The sequence below is a fragment of the Notechis scutatus genome, chromosome 8, assembly GCF_049901735.1.
Source record: "Notechis scutatus isolate UNSWTSFEM ecotype Mainland chromosome 8, rNotScu1.2, whole genome shotgun sequence".
Taxonomy (NCBI): Eukaryota; Metazoa; Chordata; class Lepidosauria; order Squamata; family Elapidae; genus Notechis; species Notechis scutatus.
Window position 1 is genome coordinate 4,336,882 of NC_142016.1, and position 24,603 is coordinate 4,361,484.

A 24,603-nucleotide genomic window follows, 5' to 3' on the forward strand; every position below is an offset into this window, starting at 1 on the left:
TCTCTGTGTGTGAGTGTGTGTTGTGTGTTGGTTGTCCTTGTTTTTTCTTTTTTCTTTTACAGTCCATTGTAAAAAAAATGGAGTACGTGCATGTTGCTGACAAAGATAGCCAGTTATGGAGAATAGATTAAAGAAAGGGAAGTTCCTGTAGGAACCTCGTTTGCACCTCTTTTATGAAACCAAAAATGATCAAGCTGATACGGGAGACACAGGAAGCTGATAAGAAGGAATGGGTGACACCCCCCCAACTTGCAATATATGCAAAATTTTGCAGCCAAAGAAAGTTGCTGTTGACTAGTTTCATTTGGTAGATGTCTGTCAAATGTAATGTCCAGTAAGAAGGCAGAGGAACTGTGAATAGGATAGAATAGAATAGAATAGAATAGAATAGAATAGAATAGAATAGAATAGAATAGAATAGAATAGAATAGAATAGAATAGAATAGGATAGAATTGGGAATGGGAATGAGAAGAGAAGAGGGGAAGAATAGAATGAGAATGAGGATAGAATAGAATAGAACAGAACAGAAGAAAGAAGAGAAGAGAAGAAAAGAGAATAGGGGAAAGAATAGAATAGAATAGAATAGAATAGAATAGAATAGAATAGAATAGAATAGAATAGAATAGAATAGAATAGAGAATGGGAATGGGAATGAGAAGAGAAGAGGGGAAGAATAGAATGAGAATGAGGATAGAATAGAATAGAACAGAACAGAAGAAAGAACAGAAGAGAAGAAAAGAGAATAGGGAAAGAATAGAATAGAATAGAATAGAATAGAATAGAATAGAATAGAATAGAATAGAATAGAATAGAATAGGAATTCTTTATTGGCCAAGTGTGATTGGACGCACAAGGAATTTGTCTTGGTGCATATGCTCTCAGTATACATAAAAGAAAAGATACATTAATCGAGAGTCAAAAATCATAAGGTTCAACACTTAATGATAGCCATAGGGTACAATAAGCAATCAAATCATACTAGGAAACAGTCAATATAAATCGTAAGGATACAAGTGACGAAGTTGCAGTCATACAGTCACAAGTGGGAGGGGATGGGTGATAAGGAGGGATGAGAAGATTAACTGTAATAGTAGTGCAGAATAAAAAGACAGTTCTATGAATGTCTATAGCTGTCATCCTCAATCTTGGCAACTTTTAGATGCACACACTTCAGCTTCCAGAATTCTCCAGCCAGCATGCTGTCTGAGGAATTCTGGGAATTGAAGTCCACACATCTTAAATTTGTCAAGGTTGAGAAACACTGATCTACAGGAATGTAATGAATGCTCCTCTAATCTGTTTTTGCTGCCATTCAAAGTCCCAATCAGTCAAGTATGAACCGTTAGTTTTTTCACCATCACAAATCTGGAAAAAAACAAAACCTTAGCATTAAAAAGTTGAATAACAGTTTTGGAAAGAGAATGTTATGCGCATGGGTTGAGCAAATACTCAGAAATGTTTGGTGTTTTAGCTGATATTGGGGAAAAGATTTCAGGGGATACTAGGAAAAAAGAAAATGGTAAAATCAGTGGAGATATAAAGCATTGGATTTGGGTGAGGGGTGGTCATTATAGTAGAGATGAAATCCAATTAGCATTTTCCCACCAAAGAAATTGAAGTATTTTTTAAAAAATATGAAATGACCAGGACTTCCTGCCCACATTGTAATGCAATGCATATTTTTTGTTTTTGCAGCACTTCCTGGAATCACTGTGTAATCAGGCACACTTGTGCTTACGTGGTCAGTCCAGGAAGCATTGCAAAGAAACAGTTTTGGGGGTATCTAAGGCATAAAAAGAAAGAAACCAAAGCCCTAGGCACCTTGTATATTCTCAAAAGTAAATAAAAACCTTCTCTATCCCTAAAAGACTAGTGAATTTATGTCTAGATATTTTATTCAAAATCTGGAGATAAATCTTCTGGAATAGAATTCTGCCTTGCAAAATGAGCAGTTAAATGGGTCTGATTTACAACAATCCATATATCTTTTGATACCTGCCAAGGAGCTAGGAATAGTAATGATGAGTTTCACCTGAACATTGCCAATATGTCTCTCCCTACTCTTTATGGGGTCAGAGAATTGATATGGTGTAAATTTCAATCTGGCACTCAACAGTTTTACCAAACTTCTCTTCCAGGCCCGTATCAGGAATTCCCTTTCAAAGGGTATCTATGGAGATTCTTAGTCATTCAGGTCATGGTTGTCCCAAAGGTGCTTTTTCCAAAGGCAACTGGATTTCTTTGTTTTTCCTTGAAGACATTTCACTTCTCATCCAAGAAGCTTCTTCAGTTCTGAATGAATGGTGGAAAATGGAAGGAGAGTGACTTCTGTCTTCACAACAAGGAAAAGCAAAGGTCCAGTTGCCTTTAGGAAAAGCACCCTTGGAATCTTTCAAAGAGTGCAGAAGTTTCAACCATTGCAATTTCTTCCCAATGGTTAGTGCATCCTGGTTAAATTATGGTGAGAATAATATTGATCTCTTAGCCTTGCTGGGATAGAGGTGCAAGGAAGCCCATTTGTTTGACAAACCAGACTCCTTAGCAGTCTGCTGTGGCATCTCAATTTAATCTTCCCTTCCTTCTGTGCGTCATCTAGGACTGCTATTGGTAGCATCCAGGCTGATAAGTGTGTTTGCTTTTTATTCCTTGCCATTTGTTTTCTTCTGATGTGAAGGACATGCTAAGTAAATAGCAGGACTATTTACAGCTTCTGGCCAGCCAAAACAAACTCACAACTAATGGATAGTCAGTAACCACTCATCAACCATAAGATGGTGGGAGATTTGGGGTACAGGAAGCAAAATTGCTGTGTGTAATTTTTAGACAGTTTAGCAGAAAGATGATGATGATGATGATGATGATGATCAAGGAAGAAAAGGTCTCACATTTTCTTTGATGGCAAAACAGGGCTACAAGGAAGCAAAGTTTTGAAAGATGGTTGATTGGATTTGAGGAACAGGGAGGTGAGGTACAGTTGAAGTAGAATCCTAGTTGATACTATAGATATTTGCAAAGGGAGAGACATATGCATCATGGTGCATCTGACACAGGGGTGGGATTCAAATTTTTTAACAACCAGTTCTGTGAGCGTGGCTTAGTTGGTGGGCGTGGCTTTGTGCTCATGTGACTGGGTGGATGTGGCTTGGTGGTCCTGTTATTGGCTGGGCATGGCCAACTCAATATCATTGAGGCACGCATCTCCTCACCTGGCCTCTTATGACTGTGGGGATGCTGTAACAGTCGTAAGTGTGAAAAATGGTTTCTAAGTCACTTTTTTCAGTGCCATTGTAACTTTGAATGGTCACTCCACACAAGCAAAGTACCAACAAAGGAGTGGGAAAAAAACTCCAGAGAGGTTCCTGAGACAGGAAGTCTAGTCCTGCCATGAATGTAATAAGGGTTAACGGAGAGGCAGTTTCTGTAAGCAACACCAGAGTGTTTCCTTCCTGCCTTCCTTACAGGATTAGGCCAGTAATTTCCTCTAACAACCGTTCTCCGAACTGCTTAGAATGTTAACAACCAGTTCTAGCGAATAGGTGCAAACTAGTAGAATCCCTCACCTGATCTGACATCACTGTGACTTGAAGCAAGACATTTGTGATTAATATGAAAGGCCTTTTAGCTGTCTTTTTCTTTCTTTTGCTTGCAAAGACAATTCTCTGGATTTATCAGACTGAACAAGTCAGAGAGGAACAGGGAGTTTATGTGCCTCATATTTCTTTCACCTTCCTTTGTTCTTTTCTTCAAATGTTCAATGCAGATAAGTCTGTTCTTATTGCACATCATTAAATCAAAGTAAAAAAAAAAATCAAGAACAGTGAAACAAGCCAGTCTGAAAGCCAACACAAACTTCACTTTTCCATTGAAGCCTATACTATAATTGGAAGGGACCAATTTGATCCTAAAGTCCCATTCCCTACTCACTGCAGAAATTGAAATGTAAGCATCCCAGACAAAGGACTGTTTCGTCCCCTGTCTTATTGACAGCTCACCACCACTGTTAATAAGAAATGCCTCTGCTGAACTGTTGTTACCATATGAATATTTTTCAGGAGCATGAACACATTTGGTACCAGCTTTTTTTAAAAAAAAAATCATGATCTCATGACAAAAATGATTATAGATAATCCTTGACTTATGACCACAGTTGGGACCAGAATTTCCATTGCTATGCAAGGTGGTGGTTAAATAAGGTCCGATTGATTTTACCACCTTTTTTTTACCATGGTTGTTAAGTGAAACTTCCCTGATTGTTGGTAGCAATAGGGAAGGTCATATATGGGGTCACATAACCCCAGGATGCTGCAACTATGGTAAATATATGTCAAGCACCTGATGGTGGGGATGCTGCAATGGTCATTAGTGTGAGGAGCAGTCGTAAGTTATTTTTTTCAGTGTTATTGCAACTTGAAATAGTTACTACAGCAAAATGAATGGTGGTAAGTTGAAGATTACTTGTATCTCCTTGGATCTATACTACCAGCAGAGTTCTGAAGAGGGCAAACTCCAATTGTCTACATTCATTAATGTAAATATGGCACCGACAGAAGTATAAAAATCTCCATAATAAGTGTGTGCAGATCTATAAGTAGGTGTTTTGCCTCATCAGAGATAGAGACCAGCACTAGAGGTATACAAAACTGTTTGAATTTAAAATATAGTTTTGAATTTGAAACAGCTGGTCCAGCCCTCCTGGAAGAGTCTTATGATTAAATTGTTCAATTCAAACCCAAAACACCTGTTTCCAATTGAAAGATGTGTCATTCTGAGCTTGGAATGGTTCCAAGATCCTTGGAACAATTTTGGAACATCTTGATAAGGTTAGAACAACCCATTTCAAGCTCAGGATTGTTTAAGATTTGAGTCATATGAAGCTCTTCTTTAAAACAATGCCATGAAATAGAGCAGTGTCCATTTAGTGATCAAATTTCTATTCTTTTGGAATTGTAATTAGTCTCTTGGCAGCTGACAAAAAGACAATAACACCCATAATAATAAAAAAAAAATACTGCACACAATCCTCAAACAATCCCCAAACATCCTCTGGACAACTCCCATCACAACTTTTTTTCTGGAAAGTTGCTAACATTGAAACCAATGGAATCTTCTGCAGAGAAGATTCTGCCTCACAGAGAATCCATGCCTCCATTCATAAGTAAATCCCATTTCTAGTCAAAACAGTAGAATCTCTTCCTGTACTCGGTCACAGGAGCTTCTGAAGATACACAAACAGCAACTGGTATGGCCAAGTGAAGTGAATCATCCCTCCTTTTATTCATTGTCCAGATGTTTGACTGATCGCTTAGAATACCTAGCCCGCTCCTTCTCAAGACTATCTTGATCATGTCCATTTTCTGAGTGTTGCCCTTATGACTGGATAACCTCTGAAGTTTCCAGGCCTTTTTTATTGATCTGGGAAGACTGAATAATCCTCATTGGACTCAGGTTTGCACTCCAAAAACATCTGGGTCCAGTACAAAGAAAGGCAAAGATGAAACAAAGCCCCCCTAAATGTAACAGTCATCTTTGAGGAAGGAAGAACTTGTTAGTCTCTGGGCAAATAGAGCATCTCGGAAGCTATATTTCCAGTCCTAATTTTCAGAGAGGTCATTCAGGTAGAATCTCTCCAAATGATCTGAAGTGTTTCTTCCCAGGTTTCTTATTAGCTGAGATGAGTTGCCATTTATGAGATAAATACCAACAGATCTTCCCTCTGTCACTTCATTGTTTATGTCTGGTCTTCCTTCTGTTCCTTTCTCAGCCTCTTCAGGATTTAATAAGGATACTAAGCCTAGTTAATAAGAACCCTTTTGCTGGATTTAGTCATTTTCTCCTTCCATTGCCATATTAATTATAATTGAAAGCCAGCCCTTGGAGAACCTTGGAGGCCACATCCAATGTTCTGGAGGCCCACCTGGCTTCTGTTAATGTAATCTTAAAATAAAGTAGACTGTACTTCTTTGTTGGATCTACCTTGCAAGGGTGACATCAGTCTTGCAAGTCTGAAGGTAAATCTCTCTCCCTGTATCCTTTCCAGACCAAGAAAATGAGGGAGGTGTCAGGCAAAATAAGAATGTCATGGAGCAGATTTTCCAAGCTGAGTTCTTAGTGTTTCACACATAGAAAAAAATATAGCCAGACTGAAAATTCTACTATCTGTATCTACAATATATTCTGTGAACTATTAGGGAAGGGCTGTCTTTACCCTCTTTCTCTCACACATGCTATCTGGACTGAGTTGCCTCTTTCTCCTCCTCTGGAATACACCTCATCCCTCATTCCATCTTCTGAGACTCTTGCCCAACCTGCATTCCTGCTGCAGGCTAAGCTCCCTTTTATCTGACTAATCTCATGGCTGCATCTTGTTGTTGCCCTCTTTCCCAAGGTCCTTCCAGAATACCATTACATGTCCTCTTTGGGACAGGACTTTCTGGAGAACATCTCCACTTATATGTTATCCCTAGATTCCAAAGGCATCAAGGGAGTTTCCTCAATCCTCGGAGTTGGGTATTTTGCTTGCTGGTTTTCCATCTTTTTAAATATCCCATATTTGGGACATTTAAGACAACGATGCATGGCTTGACTCTTAGCTGCATCAGGTCCTTTGGATTATTTGGACAACTATTTCCTGTAAAATTAGAGCATTATTAACTGCATCACCATCACCATCACTTGTTTTAGAAGATAAGACTGTTTTGAATATGCAGCAGAAATTAAAATCCATCTGGAGGCTTACCATTTTTATATGCAGACATTTTTAACCATGACACCACAGGGGTCTTAGTTTTTCAGTCATTGTATTTTATTTTGCTATTTATTACAAATGGTCTTTAAAGTAGGTCAGTCTTGCAGGAGGGTGTAGGAAGTACCAAGAAATAATATTCACTGCTAAGTTTTCTAATTACACCAGAGATTCTTTTTAGGTACCTTTCCCAAATTGGTATCCTGTGGGTATGCTAGGACTTCAGCTCCCAGAGTTCCTAGTCATAAACATAGGGATTCTGAGAACTTCAGTCCAATACAGAAGGCATCAGGTTGGAGAAAACTATTACTCCTTGGATTTGATCATTGCCCTCATTCTTCAATATTCCTGAAGCTTAATTCATTTAAGATGAAGTTTATTATGTGGAATAAATGGAATCATATTTGTGGGTGGCAAACAGGGCCAACCATGTAACTTCTGGTATGGATTCCTTTGTAGGTATTTCTGGGCAAGTATGGAAAACAGTTGATTTAATTGAACTAGGCAGATGGCAGAAGGTGGGTGGGAATAATGTCTGCTTGATTCCTTTATCTTTCTCTCTTTTTCAAGCACTGTTGAGAGTCTCATGAACACTTTGAGGGTTGACAGGGACCTGGACTTCAACTCTGGAAGTAGCCCGGGGCCTTTGGACCAACCACTCTCCCTCTCAGCTAGTTGCTGTGGTGGGGCTGAAACTGACAGAGTCAACGTCTACGTAGATGCCTTCTTAGCCACTGGTGAAAAGACAGGATCAAATCAGAATGCCAATAAATGTCCTTAAATGCATTGAGCTTGTGGTTCACCCCTCCATCAGATCTCATGTGGAATGCAATCTCGTTGAGAGGATGACATTTTTCACCACCTCCTTGTAGACACCCTTCTTGGCCATGCATTTATCCCATCCTTTCTTGAGAACAGGGTGGGTGTTTTCTATTGGGTAGATTATTCTGGTGTCCTGAATCTCTAAGCTGGGTCAGCAGTTGGTGTGAAGCTGCAGTACATTCCTCCTGCTGGTTTTATTCTTTGCTACCAAACATTGCCTGATTAAGTTATTGTGGCCCAATGCTACTCCCTTGGCACTTTGCTCACTTCCTAATAGATCCTTCAGCCTCTGGGATGGCCCTCTGTTGCTCTTTTCCTGGCTCATTTCCTTTCATCACTGCTCATTTTTGCTTCTGTCGATCATTGGGTGACACCGTCTGGCCCCCATTACCTCAGCAAAAAGAGCCACATGGCTCTTCGGGTATTTATGGTTACAAGCACCTTGAAGAAGCCAGGACCACATTACAGTCTTTCTCAGTCAGAAAGTCAAACCATGAATTTGAACCGGGATTTTCTTTTTTTTAATGTGTTTATTATTCCAGCCAGAGATGGATTATTACAGATTTTGCAGCCAGGCGTTTTGAACTTCTAGGGTGGAAATGTAGTGTTCCTGAAACGGAATCACTGCCAAAGTTCCTGCCTTTTATCCTCCAAACCTGTCTCTGTTGCTCTTTGACCCAGCCAAGTTTCTGCCTGGAAATCCTTCTGCAAGAGGCTTTATCAATCAACTACAACCCCTTTTTTCATTAGGATGGGTCACATTCTAGCAGCTGGAGAAATAGATAGCAAAGTTTTTACTTGGTTTTTTTTGTGTGTGCAATGGCTTGTTTGCTTGCTTGATTTATTCTTCCAGCTGTAGCCAACTTAAACCTGTAAGGGATTTTTAAGACTATCAAATCCAGCCTCTTACTCCCTTTTTATCCTCCCTTTTTTATGACCCTATAGTTTCTGTTTGGAGTAGATTCAGGGCAACTGGATGGAGCTGAGTGTTTACTGGCCGGATGTTCTTTCTGACACCTATGTGAAGTTCACAGCAGATATTTTTTTTTCTTTGCGCCCTAGGAGAGAAACATCTGCTGCTACCTAGGATTGAACTCTCAACCTTCCAAGAAGGAGGTGAGCGTCTTCATCCCTAGGCTACCACTCCACTCCACATCCAGCCTCTTATTCTATGCAGGAAACCATATTAAAGCATTCCAGATAGATGCCATCTGCCTGGACACATCTGGCAAAAGAGAGACTACCATTTCTCTGGGTGATTGGTTTCGCCACCAGCCTGCAGTCCCAAATTGTTTTCCATTATGCAACCGGAATGCCTTTTCTTTCATTTAAATCCATTATTCTGGGTTTACATTCCAGAATAATAGAAAACAGGTCTTGAATGTCTTTTCTATGACATTCTTCTACCCAGGTGCTTGGAAGGAGCTACCATAATCTCAAGTCTCAGTTTGGTCTTCTCAAGGTAAATACTGCCAGTTTCCTTATTTATTTTTTCAGTTTCTTGTCAAAACCCAGTACACTAGTGGTTCCTCAGTGTATGTTTTGTTTGTTAGTTTTGGAAAATCAGTGAGAAATCACACAGCTGGTTGTTTGGCAGTTTGCCAGCAAGTTTTAGTGGCACAATTTTAGGAGGGCTCCCTGAGTGACAAAATATGGTTTGAACAGCTGCCTGTCTATCCCAGGTTTCTATGCAAAGCATCCTCGAATTTGTTTGCTATTTATTAAGGTCATACCTTGCCCTTGCATTAGAAAAAAATAGCACTCAAGAGAGTTAACAATAAAAGGCTGATAAAATAGCAAGGCTATCATGGAAACTCCTCGAATAAAGCACAACATATAAAATCTTAATGGTACCAGCCTCCAACAACTTAAAGCACACAAGAGCAGCAGGATTATTCAAATATCAGAGCCGTGACTAAATGAAAATAATTTTATCTGCTGGTGACAAACAGTGAAAATAGAGCTCTCTGGATCTCAGTGGATGGATGCTTCAATGTTTTGGTTTTGGAGCAGCTTTCAAGAAGGCCCTCTCTCATACAGGAGGATCAATAGGCAAAGAAGCTGTAGAAGGGAATATTTACAGCTCAGGGTTGAACTTGGTGTTCTCTGAGCTTGCTTGTTTTCTTTCAGACGTTTCATTACTCAAGTAGGTAACATCATCAGTGCTAGAAGAGAATAGGGTTGTTATAGCTGTTATAAGAAAGGAATTATGACCTGCCTATATCAAATCCCCATTAGGCTAAATATACTTCATTTCCTTAGTTGTTCATTGCAGTTTTGCCTCCAGACCCCTTATCATTTTTTGTTGCTCTTCTCTGCACTCTTTCAAGGATCTTCTTATATCTTTCTTTCTGTTGGAGTACTATTGTCTTTCCTTGACTGACTCAGAAGTAAAGACCTGGGTGGGAGATAACACCAGTTTTGGCTCAGTTGTGCTCCAACCCATCTGCACAACCACTTCATCCACAAGATTGTTTCCCAAAGTCTCTCTCTCTCTTTTTTTTTTAAACCTTCAAAAGACGTTTCTAAAGCAAATAAAGACATTTCTCTTTCATCCTGATGAATAAGCACCAATAGGTAAAAATGCAGGTTTTTTTTTTTTTTTTACCTGTGGAGCCATACACAATACTAAAAGCACTTTAGGTATCTTTGGGATAGTTTAGCCTGAAGCCTTTTCAAGCTCCATAAACATGTAATAGTGTTGACACCTTTTGAACATAGCAAAGCAATCAACAACGTTTCACAGAGTAAGTAGTCAGAGATGTGTGAAAACAGTTTGGTTGCTTTAACCATGCCAAGAAGTGACAGTACATCTCAGTAAAAAGCAGAAATACAATTTTCAATGCGATAGGATTTTGTAAGTGGTTAGAATTTAAGAAATCGCCAATAGATAAAGCTCATTTTCTTTATACAGTAAAAGTGGAGGGAGGCAATGCTTTGGCCATCCTGCAGATATTCTTTACAAAAGGGGTGGAAGGGATCATCATGGAATTGCAGAGTTGGGTGGGACCCTAAGAATCGTTTAGTCCAACTCTCTGCAATGAGTAAAAAGGTAAAGGAGTTTCTGTGGGTTTTCCTCCACTAGTTGTAGCCACCTTTAGGGGACGGTGATCATCTCTAGGCCATTGAACCAGGGCTGTCCAAAGATATTTCCCCAGTTATATGGTTAGCATGACATCACACTGCTGCATGGAGGAGCATGGAGCAAAACACAGAGCACTGTTACCTTTCACCATTTATATTTATCGAATTGCATTTGCATGCTTTCAAACTGCTAGGTAGACAGGAGCTAGGTCATGACCCTGATGGAGACTGACTCGGAGGGGGAGGAAAAACAGCTGACAGGGAGTGGAAGTGTGGCTCCGGAGGTTGTGGAGGAGGCTGGGGAAGGGCAGAGGCTGGCTGGGCAGTCAGAGGAGGACCCAGGCCCATCCCCTCTCCATCCTAGGGCATGCAGGGAGGAGAGGATAAGGGAGAGATGTGGTCTACGGTGGAGGAGAGGGCCTTGATCCTCTTCATGGGCTGCAGCTGTGACAACTGGATAAGAGGACAGACATGCGTATGGGCCAGTGCTGGAAACAAAGCGTGGAAATATCTCTATTGTTCCTCTCTGAGTTTGGCATCCTTCCCAGTGTGTGTTCTGATATCTGTGGACGTCTTCAAGCCCTTATCTTGCCTGGTTTGTGTTGTTTTTTACTTTTTATAATTTAAACAGCATTTCTTCCTTCTTGTAACTGCTTGTGTGGGAGTTTTTTGTCTCCAGTCAAGGATATTTGGAGTTTGGAAGCAAAGTGGAGGAATAAAAGGGCTTCACCTGTTTTTTGTAACTGTGTTTATTTTGTATCCCACCCTGAGTCATCACATGGGGGAAGTACCAGGAACTCATGTCGTTGCACAGTGCTCAGGTCTCAAACCTGAACTGTCAGCTTTCCAGCTGACAAGTCCAGCATCTTAACTGCTGAGCCATTAGTAAGAAAACTAATTAAACCATCTATAAGGGGTAACTTTCCAGTCCTACTTAAAATAACTTCCAGAGATGAAGAACCCACAATCTCCATAGCTTTACCTTTAACTTTACCAATATTGTACAGATCTTATTCCCAGCAAGTTTTCCTTATGTTGAAATGAAATGTTCATAGCTGCAACTTGTATATGTTATTTCTGATCCTAGGTTTTTCTGGCATTGGAAAACAGTTCCTGATTATCTTCCCTGTGGAACTATAGTGGTATGGGTAAATAACTTTGGGAGACTGGGCCTAGGGAACAGTTAGATAAAAGGTATCATAGTCTTCACCAGATAATGGATGGGGCAAGAGGCTGAGAAGAGACCCTTCCTAAGTTCCCAGGGAGAAATGGGAGAATTATACTTTCAGACTTGCAGGATTTTGTCAATGTAGCCTTTCAATAAAGTCAAATTAGCTCATTAACTCATGTATCCTGTCTGGTCTATCTGATGAGGCTTACCGGCACTTTTTGGGGGGGCTACCTGAATATTGCTATCATGTCTCTTCTCCAACTTCCTTTTTCCACTCTGAAAGTCTTCTATTCCTTTAGTCTGTCCTCATAAGGCATGAGCTTCTTACCGTAGTTGCCTCCTCTGGACCTGCTCTGACTAATGTTATATTCTTCTTGATATAACATATGGTCTCACCAGTGCAGAGCAAAGAGAGGAATAAATATTTTACCTGATTTTGCTACAGTGTGCTCCTAATGCAACTTAGTGTTTTAACCCTATGAGGAACTGTCTCACATTTCTGGCTTATGTTCAGATTGTTTTTAATGACCCACATTCAAGTTTTTCAGTGTAGTATTTTTGACTCCTCCCAACTTGTACATGGGGTGGAATTTGGAGTGGAGAGGAGTCAAAAGGCTGACTAGCTTTGAATCACTGATGGGGAGGAAACATCTGAAAGGAGATATTCCCTAAAACTTTGCATTGTTCATCTAGTAACCATGTAGTAGGTGCTTTAGTTTGGTGAGATTCCTGTCTATAAACAACCAGTAATAAATGTACCATTCTGATCAGCTCCTGGTGTTCTTTTCTGGTTCCTTGCAGTATATGGGCTCTACATTTTTCTGCTCTATTGAAGGACATCTCGTTTCTTTCCACTCAGTCTTCCAACTTGTCCAAATTCAATGGCAATCTTGTTCTTCTCATTTTGGATGTTAGCTAGAGCTCTCTATGTTATCCATAAATTTGGGAAGCAACTCATGAAACCCATTATCTTGATCATTAATGTTGAATAATACTGTCCCAAAGACCGATGCCAGTGGAAACTCACTGGCTATTACCTAGCAGCTCTGTGTAGATCCATTAATGCTGACATTTTGAGTGTGATCAGCCATCCAGTTGTAACTCTACTTTGCTGTAGTGACATCTAGACTAGAGTTTAAATTCCATTTTCCCGTGCACTGATGAGATTACCTAACCTGGTACAGGCAGTCCTTGACTTAGACCATTTGTTTAGTTCAGAGTTATAATGCTGAAAAAGCTACCAATGACCAGTCTTCACACTTACAACCATTGCAGCATCTCCTCAGTCACATGATCATGATTTGGGAACACGTGTTTACAATGGTGGTGGCATTCTGGAGTCACATGATCACTATTTGTGACCTTCCCAGATGGCTTCTGACAAGCACAGCCAATGGGGAAGCCTGCAAGGAAGGTCACAAATGGCCATCATGTGAGGTCTCATTTAATATCCATAGCAAAAAGTTGTAAAATTGGGTGTGCTCATGTGATGCTTCACTTAGTGACTGCACCGCTTAACAATAAATTTCCCAGTGCCAGTTGTGGTCATAAGTTATAGACTACCTGGAATGAAAACCTTGCAGGAAAAACAAACAAACGCCCCTCAATTATCCTGATTTTTAGCCTATCTCCTCTACTCAGTTTATTTTTGCATGTTTTCCCCAAAGACTGTCATCCGCAAGCATTATTATTTAAGACAACTATGAAACCTCAGTGGGCAGTTTTGCTTGGGAGCACTGCAGTTTCTCGTATAGAATTATTTTCTTAAGTGAACGCGGAAAAGGTTCTAGTAGGTGTCAAGGAGGTTCAAAAGACATTGCTTATCAATGAAAACATTGAAAGCCCAAGGAGTTGCTGTCCAGAGGGAAACTCCTAACTCACTGGTTGGCATGAGAAGACCCTCTGCATATCCTCTTTCCCATTTTCATTCAGGTTGGTTTGCTGTGCTTGGGAGAGTATTGACTCTGTATAAATATGACATCCTACAGTTTTGCATCACATACAGATTTGGGCACAAACAGAGTTTCTTCAGTGATAGGCCCTTTTCCCATGACTTTATGACCTTTGTCCATCCCTGATCTCCACTGCAGGACATTGTTGAGCTGGGAACTTGAGTGAAGAGAACCTCTGTTTCTACCATGGACTCTAAACTGGGAAAAGCACCAAGGTTCTTCTTCCCCTTCCCCCTTTTAGTTTTACAGCTGAGTATGCATCTTTGTCGTGCTCTTAGATTTTCCTGTTAATTTCACACAAAGTGCTCTTGATGGATCTCTTGTTATTTTTTGTGAGCTGTGCCATAAATTTGTGACATCTCACTGTAGCAATCTGTTAAGTGCATGTTAGAGGTGGGGGAGGATGAAGAAGGACAAGCTGCTGCTGAACTAGACAACCATGTGCAAGCAAAGAAGTATAACTCTGTTTTTCGATGTGGTGAAAAGGCTCTGCTTGTAGGTTGTATTTCCATCTTATGCTAATTACCTATGGAGAGGAAGCCAAGAAAGAGGTTATACACTGATGACACTCCACCAATGTATATTTATTTAATCTGCATTTGCCTTTTTGCTGGGAGAAAGTGGCTGGTGGAGTGACAATAGGGACACCATATGTCTACCTATTTGTCCCAAAGGTTTTTTTTTTTCAAGAGACAACTGTACTTTCTGGTTTTTCTTTGAAGATGTTTGCTTCTCATCCTGGAAACTTCTTCAGCTCTGACTGGATGGCTGTTCCATTCCCTGCCATACAGTAAGAAAAGGTAAAATGTCTTCAAAGAACAACCAGAAAGTTGAGTTGTCTCTTGGAAAAGAACCTTTGGGACAACCATGATCTGGATGACACAGTGGCAGATAGGAAAGCACTCCAGAGGGTTAACGTCATTGCCCAAAAGATCATTGGTTGCCCTCTCCCCTCTTTGTAAGAGCTTTATAGCTCCCGCTGCCTTAAGAAAGTTCAAAACATTCTCAAAGATCCATCTCATCCTGGGAACCCCCTTTTTGTTAACTATTACCATCTGGCAGATGGTACAGGACAATAATAAAAACAAGGACAAATAGGCTGAAAAACAGCTTCTATCCCAGGGCAGTAGCTCTCTTGAATTCTACTGTATAGTGTAATATTAATGCAATATCAGGGGTTTTCAATGCAATATATAGGATGTGAAGGATGTATGTTTGTGTTTATTTTCATGGTCATGATGTGCACTGAAGATGGTGTTTGCACGAGGTTAAATGACAATAAAGCAAACTAAACTAACTAAACTAAACAGAATCTCCATAGACATCTACCTATTTGCTTCATGGTCACTGTATTCAGATGTACCCAAGTCACTTAAAGATTTACACAAGAGGCTCAACATGGTTAGATTTTACCTTGATGTCTATCCTCAAATAGTGAGCACGAAGAATGAAGAACTACTCCAGTGTGTTTAACACTAATTGGGGTACATATACAATCTTATAACCTATCCAAGGAATTTCCCAAGCTAATTTTTAATGATTGGATTAAGAAAAAAATCTTTTTTAATCATCTGAAATACTTCCTTAGATGTTTTTGAGCTAAAGCTTCAACTGATGTACTTTCTGATTCCTGGTTGCTTCTGCCCACTCTTCCTTCCATTCTTTCCCATCCTCCCCATGATCACAAGTGGTTAGTTATCTGGTAACTTAGGATGTTGTGTGAATGTGGGCCATTTGGTGACTGTGTTGATGGTAACTTCTTGTGCAAAATCAGAAAATGAATTAATTCATTGACTAGGCTAAATATATTATGTGAAACCAACCCATCTCTCTCTTTCTCTTATTCTTTTATTTATTCTTTTATTTATCTTTCGTTTATTGTTTACTCTGCTATTTGAATTAACTTTAGAGGATGAGGGTGCTTCAATTCAATATTCCTTCTTTAAAAATTATATGCAATTATCTAAGGGACCTTGCTCTCTTTTCACAGTTGAGAACTCCCCCTTTGAAAAGGAGAGGAACTAATAGTTACTGCTTAGTGCAGTCTTCTGCCTTAGCTAGTCCTGAATTTAGACTTGGATTAGGATCAGTAGAGGTTGAGGCTTTCCAAACTAGGAGAATTTGTATTTTAGAGCCCCCCATTTACCAGTTTATTATTTATTGATCAGTCAAATAAACATATCAAATTGTAACATGTTAGTAAAAGAGGGCAGAACTAATACAGAGTATTGCAATATCTAAATGTTTGATAAAATAATCAGATCATCCCCTTGGTCACAATCTGATTTACCCACAACATTCATTCAGCTATAAATTCTATTCTGGGCTGCAACCTTGAGTGTCTTGTCCAAGGTTGTGTTATACAGGTTGATTGATATGCTCCTGCAATCTTGGTTTTTCTATTTCTTTTTACTTTAGCATTTTTATGATTGTTATGCTGTTTAATTCTCACTGTGGTTGCACACCGCTCAGATTCACATTCTGCGAGATGGGCAGCTGTATACATCTGTCAAATAAATAAATAAAAGGCCTGTCCCAGTGCCTGAAGGAAAAAAGAAACACAAACAAACAGCTCTTTCCAAAACGCTAGGAAAATGAGGGCCTGCCTGCCAGATCTCTCCCTTGTGAGAGAGGGAGAGATTGCTGACTATCCAAGTGTTGGGACCTTGAATGAAGTAGGATAGCCTGTTGAAGATGTCCCAATGAGCTGCCCTGCCCCAGTGTGGCTTTGAAGGCTGTTCTCTGGCAGAGGTGTGTAGTTGGCAGCCCAAGAGGGCAAGAGTGGTGTCTTCTATTTGTGATGCCCCACATATCCATATCTGCTCTAAATGGAGAGCCTGATGGAAGTGCCAATCTCTGCTTACCAGAAGTCCAAGCCAACTGCCTCCAACCTTAACTTATAACCTCATTTGAGGTCAGAGCTTCCGTTGCTGAGCAAAGTGATCATTAAGTGAATGGTGGCCAATTTATAATCTATTTTTTCCCATGGTTGTTAAGTGAATCACCATGCTCAATACAGGTAGTCCTCAACTTACAGCAGTTCATTTAGTGACCTTCAATGTTACAATGGCACTAAAAAAAGTGACTTATGACCATTTTTCAGAGTGATGAACTTTGCAGCATCCCCAGGGTCACGTGATCAAAATTCAGATGCTTGAGAGCTACTTCATACTGATGACCTGTGTTCCTAAGGTCATGTGATTCCCCTTTTGCAACCTTCTCACAAGCAAAGTTCAATGGGGAAGCCAGATTCTCTTAACAACCAGGTTAGTAACTGATCTACTGCAGTGATTCACTGAACAGCTGCGGCAAGAAAGGTCATAAAATGGGGCAAAACTCATTTAACAAATGTCTCGCTCAACCACAGAGATGTTGGGCTCAATTGTGGTTGTAAGGACTACCTGTAAATTATTTGCATGGTCATTCATTTTATCTGGCTTCCCCCACTGACCTGGTTTGTCAGAAGTTGGCTGGGAAGGTCACAATTGAGTGTGAAAAACAGTCATAAGTCAGTTTTTTTCAGTGTCATTACAACTTTGAACAGTCACTGTCAGCCTTCAAGATCTTCTTCCTTTGCTTTGCTTCTTTCTGGCTGCCATGAGTAACGGGGTGGAAGGGGGAAAAGTATGGGAAGTGAGCTGGAGGTGTTACTAACTAATATTGTATAACCTGAGGAGGGTTTCTATGTCTTGCTTAGCTTTCTCTTCTCTGCGCAACTACAAACCTTTATCTGAGTAAGCCAAGGTCAACTAATCATAACCACCTGAAGATGTCCACATGATGAGGTTCACAACTTTTAATTGGAAGAACTGTTTGAACTATTAGGGGTGGGAACATTTCAATCCCTTGATATATGTGATGTACATGCCTATTTCCTCAGATTCAGAATTCTCTTGTTGCTACCACTTAACTTCCAGTAAAAGATATCTTTTCTCTAATTACAAGAGTCTAAGTATTTCTTTCTTGGATTTTGAACGGAGCACCAGCTGACAGTCACTAAATAAACCATTGTAAATCAAGGACTACCTGTATGGGTGATCTTCCCCTTGAACAGTAAATATTCTCTTGTCTCCCATAGACAGATACACACACATATACACCCATTAATGTTTTCTCGGTCACTTATTACAGTGGCTTCCCTTATTCTGTGGTCATCAGATAGTGCTGTGGTTCGCCAGCAGCAGGTGCAGATGGTTGAGGTCTCAGAAAGCGAGGACTTGGATGAGGGGCCTGCGTGTGATGCAGGGATGGGGCCAGGACCATCAGGGAGTGGAGTGCTGCCTTTGGAGATTGTGGAGGCTGGTAGCAGTGATGAGGAGGTCCCTGAGGAGCCTGTGCCCAGTGCGCATGAGTGCAGGGCTGCTCAAGGGAAAAAGCAGCTACAGCAGCACAGGTGACTCGGGAGTAAGGCTGCAAGGTAATGGCCCCTCCCTTAATAGATAAAAACCAGCCTGAGAGACTGGGATTCTTTGCAGGAATCAAAGAAGTTCTTGCACTTCAAGCCTTGTGGACATTTGGATTATCCTGGTTTGTGTTTGGAGACTTTTTGTTTTGAATATTTCTTGGCGATTTTATCTAGTGTTCTTGGCAGTCTTGCACAACCTTGGCAAGGCTCATTCTTATCAGAGACAATTTGTTTTCATAACTGTGAATGAATGGAATTCACAGGGAAGCTTTAAAATTTTTTCTTTTACCTCTGTTTGGTGTTTGTTTCCTTGGAACAAGGTTTGGGTCAGAACAGATAGCATTCCCTTGCATGAGAACTTCAGATCTTCGGCTCCACTTTGCTGGCCTATGCATCATCCATCTCTGCCATGACTTTTATCTCCTGCAGAAAGCTGCAGAAGAAGAGAAAGACAGGACAGCAGAAGGGAACAATGGAAGGAGGGGAACAGGCAGCCCTCCCTGTGCAAAAGGAGAAGTGTGGTATTCAAAAGGCATCAGGATAGACTCCACTTTGCATGGACCAAGGATTCTTTGTCTCCTGTGTACAAAATCCCTTGTCTTCTCTGCCACCTCCTGCCAGATCTCTTTTCATTGGAGAAAGCAATGGAGTAGAACCTTCCTCCTGCAAAGCTCCCGTTACAGGACTTTGGCCCCTCTGCTCATCATCCTGAGCTAGCTGGGGATTCTGGGAACACTGGCAATGAGTTTCAGGAAGGATTTCAAAGGCTTGGCTATAAATAACTGGCAGCAAATTATATTTCATGGTGGATTTGGCAGAGGTCCTTTTCAAAGTTCACCTGCAGCTGGTTTCCTCATTGAAGGCAAGCTAGACTGGCAGGGGACTAATGGCATTATGAATAATGAATTATTAATGATTAATGGTGGCAGGGAAAATTCCTGCATGGAGTTAAAGTGGAACAAAACGGCCCCTTCCCAACTCAACTTCCCACAGTAGGAATCAGCTGCTAATATATCGGTTTTGTGCCGTCTTGCATTGTGCTCATTGATGTACATGTAAGTTTGAGCTGGACAGTTTCCTTGCTATGTTTTGATTCAGAATGGAGGCCCTTTGATATTGCAGAGTTTTTAATGAAACTGCCCGTTCACTATGTTTATATGTTTTGTGGCACACAACCCAGGGTTCCATCCTGACTGTGATGCTGAATGGATGAATGCTGTACAACTTTGGTTTTATTTATATATGTATTTATATCCTGCTTTATTGTTTTTATCAACAAATTACCACAACAGCCCTGTGAGGTGAGTTGGACTGAGAGAGAGTGAATGGCCCAAAGTCACCCAGTCAACTTTCCTTTCCAAAGCAGAACTAGAACTCACAGTCTCTTGCTGACTGGCCCAAAGTCACCCAGCTGGCTTTCCTGCCTAAAGTGGGACTTGAACTCACAGTCTCCTGGTTTCTAGGCCAGCATTCTAGGCTCTCAAACTGGCTTTCTTGGAAACTTACTTTTTTCAGGCTACAGTGACAGAAGAGTCTGCTCCGGGAAGTCAAAAAAGTCAAGATGGTTGCTGTGATGATTGAATCCTTGCTTCCCCTTTTTTTGCACGCAACCACGGTCTGTGGGAGAAAAGGAAGCAAGGCTTCAATCACACCCTTATGGCTGCCATCCTGATGGCTCTGAATGAAAACAGTCTTTCCTTCTGTTGGCATGCCTTACTATGGATTTGCTTTGCCAAGGGTCCAGCAGCGACCAGATGCCAGAAAAATGGTTCTTTTTAGGAACTAGAGACAATGATTACACAGGTAGGTAAGGAGAATTTTAGGTTTTACTGTTAAACTGCAAAAAGTAATTTGAACAGAAAGAGCCAAAAAGTAACGTACCGATCAAGATTCCCTCCCTTCAGCTAATGGGAACCCCATTTAAGAAGCAAAGATACTCCAAGGCCCTTAATGCACAGCACAGAGCTTTCAAGCCTGTGCAGAAGCTGCATCTTAATGAGCAATTTTCAGCAATTAATATAAAGAATGAAAGAAACCAATGAGTACAGAATGATCTATGAGCTTCTGGACCAGGGATGGGCACTTAATTTTCCCAAGGGGCCACATGAGAAACTGAGACTGTTGTGGAGGGCTGAACAAATGCAACCTGATTTGATGTCCTCAAACTCCATCAACTCCTCAGGCTACTCCAGGCAAGGGGTGAGCACATTACAGGCACAGAAAAGCACCTTCTCTCTTTCTCCTTCAGGGGCTACCGGCTGATTGAAGGAGTACATGGTAACTGTGCAGAGCCAGGCGTGACTCGCTTCTTCTCCTGCCCCTACAATACCCTTATTTACAAAAAAAACTTTAACCTTAGACCTCACCCCTTTCCTAAGAGGTCTGTAGGGGCGTGCATAAGCGCACCAACATGCCTATCGTCCCTGTCCTATTGTTTCTTTTATTTATTTTTTCTTATATGTATCCATGTATTCATAACTATGTTTTTACTTATACCTATTATCTTGTAAGCAATTGACATAAATAAATAAATAAAATAAATATATTTGATTTCTAATTTTTGTTTGACCTCACATGGGCAGGACAGGAAAACGGAAGGGCCTGATGTGGCCCAGGGGCCATAAAATGCTGAGGTCCATTCTAGACATTACCTAATATGAAGGGGAAATCAAAATATTTCACCAACTTCTTGAAATACAATTTTATGTAGCGCATGGCATGTTATGTTAGCCAGGAGGCTACAGTGTTAATACAAAGTACAGTAGTTGTTTGATTGAATACTCATTTGGGTAGTTTAGAAACACTTCCATGAATATCATTCTCATCGCTAAATCCTAATATAACGTGGTTTCACAGGATATTTTAGAATTTCTGAGTTGAAAAATGGAACCCTACACACACACTCTCCCGTTTTATGAATGCCTTGGTATCCCTCTCCATCTTCCTTCCTGCTCCAAGTTACGTAGGGCTGGCTATTTATTCTGATGCCTATAAATGCCTGTGAGGGTGAGTTCTCCAAGCTTGTGGGTTGGTTTCCAAATGTTTTGTTACCAGGCGAGGTAACATGGGGGCGTGCATAAGCGCACCAACGTGCCTACCGTCCCTGTCCTATTGTTTCTCTTATTCTTTTATTTTTCTTATATGTACCCATTTCATGTATTCACAACTATGTATACACTTATACTTATTATCTTGTAAACAATTGGCAACTCAAATAAATAAAATAAATAAATAAATAAACATCTTCAGTGGAGTTTAGGGGACGTCAGTGTTCTTCTGTTTATAAGGGCTTCAGGTGTGGGTGTGCCAAGGGAGGGTCTTCTGATGGGTCAGCTATGAGTCATCAGTGGCTCTTGTGATGGGTTTTGTGATAAGGAGATTACATCAGGTCAGGGAACCCCACCTCCCAATGACCCTGACCTGATGTTATCTCCTTATTACAAGACCCATCCCAAGACTCACTGATGACCCATCCCAAGACCCTCACTTGACACACCCACATCTGAAGAACACTGACACTGAGTTCCCCTAAACCAGGGGTCAGCAACCCGTAGCTCCGGAGCCACATGCGGCTCTTTTGGTCCTGTGCTGTGGTTCCCTGTCAGCTGATCCCATCACTGGCTGGCCCCTCCCCTCTCACCTGGCCTGAGAAGGTGATAAGGGGGATGGTGGGGGATGGAGACTTGCTGCATATTCCAGAGCAGGTGGTGACTGGGTGGGAATGAGTGACATCGAGGTGGCCACACCCAGCCAGTCACACCAGTTGTTAAATTATTGGCTCCCAGTGTTTTCTTTTTTGTGGGAAACATGTCCAAATGGCTCTTTGAGTGTTTAAGGTTGCAAGTCCCTTCCCTAAACTCTGCTCAAGATGTTACCTAGCCTGGTAATGAAATGATGAGAAACCAACCCACCATCTTGGAGAACGAGCCTTCATCCTACACCCAAGCTACCGATGTTTGCCACTATTGCAAACCTCTGAGAGTCTTCACATGATGCTGTTTTTCTTCAGATCTCTTCTCAGATCCATTTTTTATAATATCTTTGACACATTTCATTAGTCCCATATGAAAATTGACCCTAACTAACATGTCACTGTGATATAAGGAATGCTTTCGACAGTTCCATTCCATTCCATCCTCCTTTCTCTTCTACCATTCTGAGGACACCCCTGGTTTGAAAATTACAGTGAAAGCTTGGGTGGTGGGGGCAGAAAACTGTTTCATGTGCCTTTTGCAAAAGTGCATAAGCATTGCTGTAGTTGATGCTGATATCCTGATTAAATACCCATAGGACTGGAATAGTATGTTGCATTATGAGAAGACATTTGCACAGATTTTCTCTAGTGAGAAGGTCTCCACTTGCTCCCACAGATTCGAGGCTTGCACAGCTGTTCATGGTTCTTTCCATCTTTTTAGGTAATGGTGTGCAAGAGGATCAGAAGGTGAAAACTCAGTGGCCACGATCTGCAGATGAACCAGGAGTGTATATGGCACAAACAGGTAATACATTCTGTCATCAGGTCATGGTTGAACATTTCACCAAATATTCCTGCTAGTTGGTTTAGTTTATTGATTTTAGTTTATTGATAGGCCACATCAGAATACAGAGTTCTGAACACACATTATAACTAAAATCCTATATTTTTTTAAATGAAATTGGAATAAAATATAATTTAAAATGAAATTCGAACAAAATACAATTATTAAATATATAGATATGTAAAATAAGATAAAATTATATTTCAGTCTTACAATCTACTCCAATCAGTCCCACATATGCTGATCTCAGCCGAACTCTGCTAAACAAATAATTCCTTCAACATTGTTCAACTATTTACAAAGTGTACACTACTATTACTGTTAATCTTCTCATCACTCCTTATCACCATCCCCTCCCACTTGCTTAGGACTGTAACTTTGTTGCTTGTATCCTTACGATTTATATTGACTGTTCCCTAGTATGATTTGATTGTTGATTGTACCCTATGACTATCATTAAGTGTTGTACGTTATGATTCTTGATTCTTAACGAATGTACCTTTTCTTTACGTATACTGAGAGTATTTACACCAAGACAAATTCCTTGTGTGTCCAATCACATTTGGCTAATAAAGTATTCTATTCTATTCTATTCTATTCTATTCTATTCTATTCTATTCTAACTGAATTTTACTCAAGCATTGTGCTTAAATTTTCCTGCTGAAATTGAAATATGAAATTTGCATATTTTTGAACAAGGAGAAAAAAAATCCTGCAGGCATAATCTTAAGAGAGGCTTAAAAAAATAGAAGAGGAGCCTTCCAATTGAGCTCAGTTCCTTGCTGGGATTGGCTGTAACCTTCTTCTGAAGTGCTTTCTCACCTTTCCAGTCTAGCCTACAGCATGGGGATTTCCTAATAGACTTCCAGGTGAGAGCTGACTAGGTCAGAGCGGCTCAGGTTGCTTGAGAATTAGCCAGCCTTCCCAATCCAATACATGAATAAAATAAAAATACATGAGTAAGTCTGTTAAGTGCTGCTTCGTGCCTGAATTGAAGAAAGGTGGGAAGGGAGGAAGAAAAGGAAGGAAGAGTGAAAGAGAATTAAATGGGAAGGAAGGAAACACAGAAAGAGGCAGGCAGGCAGGAATGGTATGGGAGAGAGAAGAAGGGAGGGAGGAAGGAAGGAAGGGAGGGAGGAAGGAAGGAAGGAAGGAAGGAAGGAAGGAAGGAAGGAAGGAAGGAAGGGATCTTGAACTTTCATCCTCTCCCCACCCATTTCAGGCCTTACTGCCATCCCAAAAGGTCTGCAGCCCTGAGAGTTTGTTGTCCATGCTGACCATGCAGTACACATTTGGAAAACCATTGAGGCAAAACATACTAAGAATTTAAAATAATGTGATGATGTAAAGATGAATATGATAATATTTCTGGCTTCTAATTGGACCAGCACATAAATAGCCTGGATCTAATTACATTAAATAGCTCTGCTAAGGGAGACTTAAGTAGGGAAGAAACTTTTTGGAACTCCCAAAGAGACAGTATGTTTAATTATATTATGATTCATATTTATGCTCCTTTAATAACCTATTTCTGTATCAGAAATTACCCTGACAATGACCACTTCTCGTTATATCCAGTGAGTGAATCCTAAAGTAACTACAGTATTTCTAGTTGTGGTTCATTTGTCCCATTAGGACCATAACAGAAGTATGGCTTTTGAAGGAAACTTCCTTCTGGACATTAGGTTTTGATTTGGTTTGAAAGACGTTTCCAAGACTTCAGGGGGTAAGCTTCCATCAGCTCAGGTTGGAACTAAGTCAGGAATTGTAAGCATTTCTAGAAAACAGCTTGAATCCCAGCCAGAATTCTAATGGAGTTTTAATCCTGACTGTTAACAGATTGTTCTGGTTTGGCAGCTAATGCTAAGCAGGCAAATTCTCCATTGTT

At 40.6% G+C, this 24,603-nt stretch overlaps 1 protein-coding gene across 6 annotated transcripts in view; it reads left to right on the plus strand.

Annotated features, from left to right (window-relative positions):
- Positions 1-24,603, plus strand: part of ADGRB2 (adhesion G protein-coupled receptor B2) — a 260,012-nt gene that overhangs the window by 87,657 nt on the left and 147,752 nt on the right. For all 6 annotated transcript variants that reach the window (XM_087970495.1, XM_087970489.1, XM_087970494.1 and 3 more), the window contains exon 3: positions 22,593-22,676. In XM_087970495.1, the coding sequence (XP_087826621.1) occupies positions 22,593-22,676 (84 nt within the window). The remainder of the gene's footprint in view (positions 1-22,592; positions 22,677-24,603) is intronic.